A 12,479-nucleotide genomic window follows, 5' to 3' on the forward strand; every position below is an offset into this window, starting at 1 on the left:
TCCATCTTTTAGCTACTCATATATCTTTAAACTTTAGACAAAAACCTAACTTTTTTTTTTTTTTTAAACCTAACTTTTAAAATCAATTCCTCTAGTGGCTAAATTCAGAGCTCTTGCTGTGACAAGAAACAAAAGTTGACTTGATAAATACTGAGATAAGGGAAAATTTAAAATAACATAAATAATAAAACCCCACTTCATAAACAGCATTACAAAGAAAAAGCTACCACTAAAGCCGAATTAAGTCATATAAGGAAACACAAAATAACTATTAGAATCTTAAATACCAAAAACTGAGACAAGTTTTCATGTCTCAGGCATGAAAGTAACTACAAGTGGCAGCCAGAGAACAAAAAGCAAGCGCGTGTCTTCGGTGTGGGACATGCCCATTCCATCTGCATCTTTGCTTCTGGCAGTCTGGGCGCCATGATGCTCACTCTCCTAGCTTTCTGTTTGTCCTGCACCCGGTTTACAGGAGCCCCAAATGCCCCTGAAGATAAAAGGGCAGTTGAGAGAGAGGATGTCCCAGGTGTGTGATGAATGTTAATTTTAGGAATGCATGGAGTGTGGTGTGCATGCAAGGAAATTTCCTTTGTAACACCTTTCATCTTAAGCTCAGAAATTTGACCAGACTACTGCTAATACATTGTAGTATAACCTAGCAATTAAAGGGAAAAAAAAAAGTCAAGGAAAACAACTATATATTGCCCTTGTAATGTCTATAAATTACCTTCATCTCATTCAATGCATTTGCAGTTACACTCTATAAATAGAATTCTTTTTTAAATGGGATCTGCAGTCAATCTTCATATCTGAATGCAACAAACTCCGTGAGAAAAGGTATGAGATGTGATGGGTACTGCTATAAAGACAGACCATGCCTGAAAATATCTTTAGAGTCAGAAGCAAAATGAAGACTATTCTTACTATGGTCACCATGGTACCCAATTACCCAACACTAATTCAGTTATGGGCTTCCCTGGTGGCTAAGAATCCACCTGCAATGCCTGGGACCAGGGTTTGATCTCTGGGTTGGAAAGATTTCCTGGAGAAGGGATCACTCATGAATTAGCAGCACCTTTTAATTTAACTCTACGGACAAAGTATACTTACTTTAAGAAACATATACTTTGTCCGTATAGTCAAAGCTATTGAACGAGTCAATTCCTAGTCAATTCCTAGTCAATTGACAAGAAGTCCAGGGTCCTCAAGGAGAAGATAGGGGTCTGGGGCTGTCGAGGAGGATATAGGGGCCTGGAATTCTCAAGGAGGAGGAAAGGACAAACTTTCTTTTCTACATTCCTTAGTAAGGATTACATAACAATAATGTATTCTGCTTGCGTACAGTTTCTCCTTCTTGAAAACCTTCTGACTAATCCTGTTATCTTAAAATTTATATTATGGGAGTGGGTCTGGTAAGATCTTTCTATTGTTAGTTCTAATCCTGTCATCTTAAAATGTAAATAGTGGGATTGGGTCTAGTAAGATCTTTACAACCTTGAGACATTATTTTGATTTATTGTAATAACCAATTGAAAAAGTATATAACTCCCTTTTCTAAGACTAGTGAGGGGGGTACTCTCCATCCCCTTCTGATTTCTATATCAGAAACTTTCTCTGTCCCTTTTTCACTTTAATAAAACTCTGCTACACAAAAGCTCTTGAATGATCAAGCCTGGTCCCTGGTCCCGAAGCTAAATCTTCTTTGGAGATCACAAATCAGGCATTGTTCACCATAAACTATCACTATGGTCTTTCCAGTAGTCATGTATAGATGTAAGAGTTGGACCATAAGGAAGGCTGAACACAAAAGAACTGATGCTTTTGAATTGTGATACTGAAGAAGACTCTTGAGAGTCCCTTCGACAGCAAGATCAAACCAGTCAATCCTAAGGGAAATCAACCCTGAATACTCATTGGAAGGAGTGACGGTGAAGCTAAAGCTCCGATAATTTGGTCACCCAATGCAAATAGTCCACTCACCAGAAAACACCCTGATGCTGGGAAAGATTGAAGGCAAGAGGAAAAGAGGGCAGCAGAGGATGAGATGGTTGGATGACATCACAGATTCAATGGACATGAACTTGGGTGAACTCAGGGAGATAATGAGGGACAGGGAGGCCTGGTGTGCTATAGTCCATGGGGCTGCAAAGAGTTGAACATGACTTAGTGACTGAACAACAATAACATATTCTGTGTACTACTTTCTCAAATGACAACCACACCCTGTTTTCATGGAGGATATTTAACATGGCAAGCTCCTGTTCACTTGGCTGATGTGTGCTGTTCTGTTAGCCTTCTTTTACTGCTACAAACAGAATAGTGTGGCTTTAAGTACTTTTGAGTACACATACCCCTCCTTCTCAAGATAAAGAGAAGCTGACTACTAATGCTTTATGCACTGAGACCTAGTCACCTTGATTCATCATAGCTACTTTTGCAGGTATATGGAGAAGAACTGTGAGTCACTGATTGCATTTCTACCATTAAATCCTCTAACTTGACAAAACATAGAGGGGATTGAAATAGAGCATGAAGGCAGCGAAGTAAATCCAGAGACTTTTCTCCGCAAGGAAAAACAGCGTACGGGAAGAATGCTTTAGGAGTAAAAGACTTCAGCACACACATTACCTGCCAGAATTTGGTCAAATCCTCACATTTAGTTTAATAATGTGCAACATGCAAACAAAAATGATCATTCTGACTATCATACAGAAATACTGTGAGATTCAGAGACATTGCATAAGATAAGACTCTGCCTTGGGAAGCTATACTAATAAAAGTTATCAGGTTGTCTAAGACTATGGACAGAGGGTCGTAACATTGTACAGGAGGCAATGATCAAGACCATCCCCAAGAAAAAGAAATGCAAAAAGGCAGAATGGTTGTCTGAGGAGGCCTTACAAATAGCTGAGAAAAGAAGAGAAGTGAAAGGGAAAGGGAAAAAGGAAAGATATACTCATCTGAAAGCAGAATTTCAAAGAATAGCAAGAAGAGATAAGAATGTTTTCTTAAGTGAACAATACAAAGAAATAGAGGAAAACAATAGAATGAGAAAGATTAGAGATATTTTCAAGAAAATTAGAGATACCAAGGAAACATTTCATACAAAGATGGGCAAAATAAAGGACAGAAATGGTATGGACCTAACAAAAGCAGAAGATATTAAGAAGAGGTGGCAAGAATACACAGAAGAACTATATGAAAAATATCTTAATGACCCAGATAACCATGAAGGTGTGCTCACTCACCTAGAGCCAGACATCCTGGAGTGCAAATCAAGTGGGTCTTAGGAAGCATCTCTATGAACACAGCTAGTGGAGGCTATGGAATTCCAGTTGAGGTATTTCAAATTCAAAAAGATGATGCTGTGAAAGTGCTGCAGTCAATATGCTACCAAATTTGGAAAACTCAGCAGTGGTCACAGGGCTGGAAAAGGTTAGTTTTTATTCCAATCACAAAGAAAGGCAATGTCAAAGAATATACAAACTTCTGCAACAAGTAATGCTCAAAATTCTCCAAGTTAGGCTTCAACAGTACATGAACCAAGAACTTCCAGATATTCAAGCTGCATTGAGAAAAGGCAGAGGAAGCAGAGATCAAATTGCCAACATCCACCGGATCCTAGAAAAAGCAAGAGAATTCCAGAAAAACATCTACTTCTTCTTCATTGACTATGCTAAAGCCTTTGACTGTGTGGATCACATCAAACTGTGGAAAATTCTTCAAGAGGTGGGAATACCAGACCACATTACCTGCCTAATGAGAAACCTGTATGTAGGTCAAAAAAACAGCAGTTAGAAATGGACATGAAACAATGGACTTGTTCCAAATTGGGAAAGGAGTACTTCAAGGCTGTATACCGTCAGCCTGCTTATTTAACTTCTGTGCAGAGTATATCATGTGAAATGCTGGACTGGATGAAGCACAGCTAGAGTCAAGATTGCTGGGAGAAACAGCAATAACCTCAGATATGCAGATGACACCACCCTTATGGCAGAAAGTAAAGAGGAACTGAAGAAGCTCTTGATGAAAATGAAAGAGGAAAGTAAAAAAGCTAGCTTAAAACTCAAGATTCAAAAAACAAGGATAATGGCATCTGGTCCCATTATTTCATGGCAAATAGATAGGGAAACAATGGAAACAGTGACAAACTTTATTTTCTCGGACTCCAAAATCACTGCAGATGTTGACTGCAGCCATGAAATTAAGACACTTGCTTCTTAAAGGAAATGCTTTGACCAACCTAGATACCATATTAAAGCAGAGACATTACTTTTCCAACAAAGGTCTGTCTAGTCAAAGCTATGGTTTTTCCAGTAGTCATATATTGATGTTGGGCCATAAAGAAGGCTGAGTTGGACTATAAAGAAAGCTGAGCACTGAAGAATTGATGCTTTTGAACTGTGGTGTTAGAGAAGACTCATGAGAGTCCCTTGGACTGCAAAGAGATCAAACCATTCAAACCTTAAGGAAATCAATCCTGAATATTCATTGGAAGGACTGTGCTGAAGCTGAAAATCCAATACTTTGGCCACCTGATGTGAAGAGTTCACTCATTAGAAAAGACCCTAATGTTGGGAAAGATTGAGGGCAGGAGGAGAAGGGTACAACAGAGGATGAGATGGTTGGATGGCATCACCAACTCAGTGGACATGAATTTTAGCAAACTCTGGGAGATGGTGAAGGACAGGGAAGCCTTGTGTGTTGTAGTCCATGGTGTTGCAAAGAATCAGACGTGATGGAGGGACTGAACAATAACAACAACAATAAGATAATAAACATCACTTCTCTATTACTCCAGAGAAAGTAAGTTCCACAATCCTATATAGGCAACCGACACACTGCAGATATGTCAGGGTTGTTTGTGTATGTGTGTGTGTACTGCACGTGGGAACCACAATATCTGTGGGGTTACTGAACTGAAACACAAGAGTTGATCTATCCTTTGCCCAGAGTTATCTAGCCTTTTCATCCTGTGTCCTGGGAAATTTACATATTCTAAGCATGAAATCTTGGCCATGTGCTGATTAAGGTATATGTTTCTATGGTTGAGTTAAGGTACACTGAAAAGCTCTGAGATTCTGAATGTGCAGTTATTGAGAATAGCTGGTCCCAAACAAGCTAATGAGAGTGACTCTCAACAGACAGTGTCTGGAAACAAGGTTATTTTAGTCAACATAAGTAGCAGTAAGTAAACCATGATATAACAAGTCCCTTCATAGATCTTATTTAGAGAGGGAGGAATACCAATAAAATATATCAATAAAATAAAAGCAAGCCATATTGGAATACATTTAAATGTTTCAAAATATACTAATTGAGAATCATACTGGAGTGGGCTGCCATTTCCTTCTCCAGGGGGTCTTCCCAACCCAGGGATCGAACCCAGGTCTCCTGCATGCAGCCAGATGCTTTACCATCTGAGCCACCAGGGAAGCCCAGGCAATATTCTAATTTATTTAATAGCTCCACTGTCATGATCAGGCTAGAGAGCACATTATGTTAAGCACTACAATATACACATATTGCAACTATTTTCAGTAGTAGGAGTAAACTGTCATTAGCAGCAAAACTGCATTGCAACATTCACAGGTAGCATTAAAGTCAAGGTTGCTTACAAAAGGACCATAGGCTTGGCTTACACTGCAGTGCCTAGTGGAAGTGCCAAAGTCCTGCTGCCCCACTCACGTCCAAATTACTATCTGTTGTCAGCAGTCTGACAGAACCACCTTCTCTCCCATCACATCTGGAGCACAACTGATGTTATTTGGAAAAGATACCAATGGTAATGCAGGATGAGACGGTCCTCAAACCACAATGTACTACTTCAGCTGGACGTTGAAAGCCCTGATCTTCACTCAATCTCAGATACACTCAAAGATACTTGTGGATTATTAGAGATCATCATGGGCCATCTATTCGGCTTAATGCCAAGGTTTATCTGCTTTATTTCAACATTTTAATAGAATGAGCTCTTTCAGAGAGATAAGAGTAGAAAAGAAGTGAAGTCGCTCAGTTGTGTCCGACTCTTTGCGACCCCATGGACTGTAGCCCACCAGGCTCCTCCATCCATGGAATTTTCTAGGCAAAAGTACTGGAGTGGGTTGCCATTTCCTTCTCCAGGGGATCTTCCCAACTCAGGGATCAAACCTGGGTCTCCCACACTGTGGGCAGACGCTTTACCGTCTGAGCCACCAGGGAATCCCATTAAGAATATAAGGAAAGAAAATTATACCATCAGCCTATTGGGCTGGTTCCTTTAGACAGAGAACATAAGACCAAAGATCTTTTAAAAGCTAAAATACATTTAATAGATACGGAATTATTATTCCCATTTTAAAAATTAGGAGGTTGAAGGCCTTTGTTAGCCTTTTCTTGGAGGGTTTAACAGAAAACTCAGAATTTCCACACATGATCATAATTGATTTCCTGACACAGAATTAACATAACTGATTTGACAGTTCTCAACTGTAAATTATGTAAGATAATTGACAGTCAAGCTTATTTAACATAAAGCAAACTATAACACCATTTTCTTTTAAAAATAATAATTTAATTTTAACTAGATTTTGCTTCATTTTTGTCCCAAAAGGAAAATCAATTTTTATAAAAACTAGATTTCTTTACAACATAGTGTTTTTCTCCAAAAGAGTCAGGAATCAATAAAAATAGATAGTGCCAATTATAGGGGTAGGGAGGGTAGAGGGGTAGAGAAAAGGTTAAGAACAGAAATAGAAAACAAACATATGGTTACCAAAGGGTAAGGTGGAGAGGAGGGATAAATTGGGATTTGGGGATTAATAGATATATATTACTATATGTAAATTTGATAAACAACAAGAACCTACTGTATAGCACAGGGAACTTCACTCAAGTATTCTTTAATTACCTAAATGGGAAAAGAATTTGAAAAAGAATAGATACATGTATATGTATAACTGAATCACTTTGCTGTAAACCTGGAACTATCACAACATGTAAATCAACTATACTCCAATATAAAATACAAATGAAAAAAGAGGAACAAAAATAGAATTAGAGACAGAGATGGAAGTAACTTTCACATAGCACCTTTGTATAGACCATGGGAGAGGCAAGGAGGCACAGAGTTTAGGTTGGTTCAACTGTAAGACCAAAACAAGAACTTATGAAGCAGAATCTCTTACCCTGAAAAATTCCTTGGTGGAGCCAGAGTCTAATGTTCCATAAGCAATTTCTGTTTGCTTAGAAAGATCCTCGGCACTTTCGATGGGAGACACCATCCTCTCTACAGTCAGGAAGGCAGCTAGGTTAGCCGTGTAGGAGGAGATTATGATCAGGGTAAAGAACCACCACACTCCTCCAACAATGCGCCCAGACAGGGATCTGATAACAAGTACGAAATGGATTTGTAAAGTGAAATGAAGGACCTCATAAGGAAACAAGTTAGCAGTATTATGCAAATATTGATTTATAGGGAAATATTTGATTTCATATTTTTCAATATACCAGCTAGTTCATGAAACTTAAATTTATTAAACTTTCTGGGCAAGGATTACAGATTCACTAGATCTGATGAGCTATCCAGAGGCAAAACTTTAGATTCCTGAAATTCTTTCACAGTTATTATGGCTACATGTAACAGGCAATTTCAAGAAATGTGTGAATAATCTATCCAATGCTTATAATATTTTATCCACTCATGATATAATTAAACAAAGAAGAGAATCTAAGATTAACAGCAAAACTCTGAAAAAATGCTGACAAAATCAAATATCAAAAATAAAAGTATGCACCATAGATATGGCTTTAAACACCAAAGAAACCCTCCATTTAATCCTTCCAATGAAGTTTCAAAACCCTCAAAAAAGGTCCAAAATTTCATTAGGATTTTGTATGTGTAGAAACACAGATTTTAGAAATAGTACAGGATAGAAATGGAAAAAAATGATACTACAGAGTATGACACAAAATATAATTCTTAACAAATAAAAATCTGATGCTTCAGGCATGAACTGTTATATCCCTGTTCCTTTGTGCCTCCTGCTTAAGGAAAAAAGAAAACTGAAAGAAAACAAATCAGACATTTAAAAGTTTGCCAAAATATAAATTTCTAGTTTGAAAAATAATAAAAATAGAAATATTATGACCATAAATTCTTACATAAAATACTTTTCAAAAGCTTGATTTACTTTAAACCCTAGATAGATAAGTATAGATGTAGGTATAGAAATAGATAAGTATAAATATGTAGATACAGAAGTAGATATATAGGGTTTTATTTGGTAGATTTTGTGGGGTTCCACATATAAAGGTATTTGAGTAATATTTTTAAAAAAAACAATATTTTTTCTCTTTTGATAATAACTCTATTATGTCTAACAATAAATCCTTCTATAGTGAAGAGGTAACACTTTTAAAAATTTAAATTATGAAAATGTGCCAATTTAAGACCTAAACTAAATTTCTTCACAGTTAATAATAAGAAATACACCTTTTGACGAAACAGATACTATATCAATTATCAGGTAACATTTGTATAATAAACTACTGGAGAAGTGAAGAAAAGCAGTGAAGCTACAAGTAAACATTTTTTAAATAAAAGCATCTGCTGCTAAAATAAAAAAGAAAAAGAAACTGCACAATCAATGAAAAATAAAAACAATATGATGAAGAGCCTTTACCTGTATCTAAGAGATGCAAAAAATTAAACAAATATGATAGAATGGAAAAAGTTAATTCTCACATATTCTCATCTACCTCATATTTAAGAGGGCAGATTCGGTCTAAGCTCTTAAAATGGATCTCATTGCCTTGGACAGTATACATTGTAGGTTTATTTGCAATATATTTTAGAATCATTTTTATAAATAATTGTGTTTCAGTTGTAAGATAAACACAAGTTAAAGACATAATGCTGCTCCCTAATCTAGTATTTATGTCATATTTAATTAAATATGCTCATTTTTTGAAGTATGCAAGATAACCCCCAAAATGTATATAACTTGTGCATCATTCAAAACAGAAAATTATTGAGCAATTAATTATTTACTTGTAAGTGTTTTCCAAGGATGAACTAAAGCTTCTGAATGAGTTCCTGAGAAATTTTAAGTAGAGGAGCAAATTAAACGTTATGATTTATGGTGACAGATAAAAATGATTTCTCTTATTAAAAACAAAACTTTCATCTCTCAGTGTCTTCACTAAAGCAGCAAATATATATACATATTCTATCATTTTTCTCATGTGTATTAAATAACAATGAAATCTTTTAATCATTTGAATCACTTAAGGATATTGGGGGGGAAAACAGAAGTAAGCCAGAGAATAAGAGTTAACTTTGCAACTTTTTGCTCTCATAATTCTGTGGTCATAGTCTTCACAAAACTACAGTTACACTCTAAACCTAATTTCAGGCAATGACCAATTCACTTCATGTAATCATTCTAGATTAAAATTTCAATGTATTCTATTCATATAAATAAAATAGTTCTTTACCATATTTTATTGAGAAAAAGATGATAAATATCTTTAAAAGTATTTAAAGAGCATATGTAAAGTGATCTGTGCATTTCATGCATTACTATTAATATTATTTTAGATACTAAGCTGCTCTATCCTTTCCTAGAATTATCATCATTGCATTCTAAAATATGATAGCTTGGTTCCTTTAAAAAAAATCCTTACATTTTCCAATATTAGGCAGCATGTTCAATTATCAAATGCACATATAGCCATAAATTGAAAGGTTCATATGCTGAAAAAATTTTAATAAAGTGAATTCTCCTTACATATATATGTATATGTCTATACATATATATCCCATGGCAAATAAAAGATAACAAGGAAACATGTTATCTAAAATTGATATATCTTACCAGGAAATAAAAATTATTACATGTGAAAATGTAGTGAGTCATGATTCATGACTGAAACCATAAGCAAATAAAAATGGTCATATTTTAGGAAGCAGGCTTTGTTAAAATTTGAATGTCAGTATGTCACGGTGGACCCTGGAAAAACACATGGTTAAATGTGTTAAATGTGGCTTGTACTCCAGCCCCTATGTGTAAATGTGTTTTTGCTCCTCGACAAGCACTGGACACCCACAAGAGTGACCTTCAGAGACCTGATAGATAAGGAGCAAGGCAAACAAACCTGGGAGCTCATCAATCAGAACCTAGGTCAGCATGTCCTACGTCATAACGAAACTTCATACGTTTCTCCTGCTTATTCACAAGGCAGAGGAAAGTTTGTGGAACTCTAGGATAATTGCCTTATATCTCAGGGCTATGGTAACATCAAACTTCAGTAACCTTCTTTCCAAAGATGAATCATTTCTTTATTGCTTATGAGCCAGAATGTTCTCTGAGATTCCAATCTGGTTAGTATTTTTCTTTTTCATCATTAGACACTTCTCTTTATGTCTTTAATGTAAATCAGATAAACTAAATATAGAGACAGAACTATGAATCTTGTTTTATCACAGATCATCATAATCATAAATATATGATATATGATAATTATTATCATACATTAGGTGTGAAAATTATGTCTCTCTCTATATGCAGTGCAAATACCCTTGGTTTGGTTGTAATATAGTGCAGTTCCATAGAGAGGCCACAGAAAGCTTGATGGAATTCAGAGTTTCAGATCCACAAAGTTCATAAAGACATTCCATACTATTGGAAAAGTAAGTTATTGATACTTTCTGCAAACATGATATATTTCCTTTACCTCCCTGGGGGAGTAAACAAAAAGACTGTAAAAGATACAAAATGTTTTTTGAGTTTCACATATAGTTTTTTGAAATTAATTATTCTCAGCCCCCAAATGCTCAAAAACTAGCAGTAATGAAATAGCATTTAAACAGCCACTGCCTCTACTAGTTATTAAGATATCCCATAGAATCAAAGGAGGGTAATTGAACCCAAATTAAAATGCGCCAGTAGATCAATAATCATTTAGGCTTTAAATGTGAAACTAATCACATCAGGAAAAGTACCTCTAAAGAACCAGACATGGCTATTCTGACTTATGTATGCAACATGCACAAAGGCAATGTGTGTTTTGTGATATATTTATTCTATTTAGGCATTATAGGGCAGGAATTAAAATATCATGTAACTGGAGGTGTATGAATTTATTCCATCCTGTGTGCATTACTATTTAATATGGCACAAATATATGTAATGAATAAGTAGTCATCATCCCAACTATTTATTTTTAGATACTTGGAAAATATTTTATCATACATTCTTTTCAACTCAGCAACCTAACCTTTAAAAAACAAATTCTGTAAATATTTCTCCCATATCATTTCCATGAGCTAATAACAACAACAACAACAGAAATATGGGATGTGTGAAATGAAGTTTTGTCGCTTTTTAGTTAGTAAGTAATGTTGCCCATTTTCCCAAATACAGGTCTGTGGATCAACACACAGATGACTGTAAAATGAGAATATGCAGCAAAAACACGGTACCCCTCCAAGAAGGCATGTAATCATAGGAACCTTATGCATTTTATAGCCTCTCCATGGTGTGTACAATTTCACCAGGGAAATACAGGACCAACATTCAAAGAACGTTGCTCAAATATTCCACAGGCTTACGCCGATGGTAAAAGTCTGTCCTTAAGAGTCTTACACTGCTTGGACAGACAGCCGGCAGCTGCTAACGTCTTTACAGTGAATTCATAAACACCATGAATGTCCACTCGAGACCTAAAATGCACAAAGTTGAAGCAGGCGAGTAACCAACCTTGGCGAAATATCGCATCCTTGCTGCATAAAGGCACCCAAGGAAAACCAGAGACTATTAAAAATCCCAAATTCATTAGTTGATTCACTACTTTGTGTTTCTCTTCCATCTTCAAATTCCTCAGTGTGCCACTCGTAGGGGCTAAATCTGCTGACCAGGAATAAAACTACACTGACCCCAATGTAGGCAAAAACAATGCACATCCAGATCTCATAGGCTAAAGGATCAAGAAATGAAAACACTCCTGGTTTGGACTTCTGAGGCTTCTTGATCATGATAGAGATCCCGAGGCTCATAAAGGGCTTTGAGAAATCGATCACCTCCTCTCTCACAAGGGTGATGGTTAACGGAGCGATTGCAATATCAGCTTTCTGCAAGGGAAACAAAGGACAATAATAGAACCAGGACTCCCAGTCAGGAAGGAATCATAGTTATGCTATTGGATCAATGGGTAGGACAGGAAATCAGGATATGGGAATGAATATTTCCCTGGTGGAGTCCCAGGAAATAATAAACAGAAGAAAAGCAGTTTGTTCCCCAAATATGCCTCCTTTTCAATAAATACAGAGAACACCCATTTGGCTTGATTATGAGAACTACATCTGTATCCATGCCTTTGCGATCTTTGAAAAATGCATATGGCCCATAGGCTTCAAGACAGATGAAGCCTGTCTCCATTTGCATGTCTGCTTCTGACTTCATCCTTCATCTTCAAATGTTTACAAGGAAACAAGA

At 36.3% G+C, this 12,479-nt stretch overlaps 1 protein-coding gene across 3 annotated transcripts in view; it reads right to left on the reverse strand.

Annotated features, from left to right (window-relative positions):
• GRIA2 (glutamate ionotropic receptor AMPA type subunit 2) overlaps positions 1-12,479 on the reverse strand; it is a 183,437-nt gene that overhangs the window by 31,030 nt on the left and 139,928 nt on the right. For all 3 annotated transcript variants that reach the window (XM_019978106.2, XM_070769206.1, XM_019978105.2), the window contains exons 11-12: positions 11,745-12,115; positions 7,170-7,368 (exon numbers count right to left, since the gene is read on the reverse strand). In XM_019978106.2, the coding sequence (XP_019833665.1) occupies positions 7,170-7,368; positions 11,745-12,115 (570 nt within the window). The remainder of the gene's footprint in view (positions 1-7,169; positions 7,369-11,744; positions 12,116-12,479) is intronic.

This window comes from Bos indicus, chromosome 17 (assembly GCF_029378745.1).
Source record: "Bos indicus isolate NIAB-ARS_2022 breed Sahiwal x Tharparkar chromosome 17, NIAB-ARS_B.indTharparkar_mat_pri_1.0, whole genome shotgun sequence".
NCBI classification, from domain to species: Eukaryota; Metazoa; Chordata; class Mammalia; order Artiodactyla; family Bovidae; genus Bos; species Bos indicus.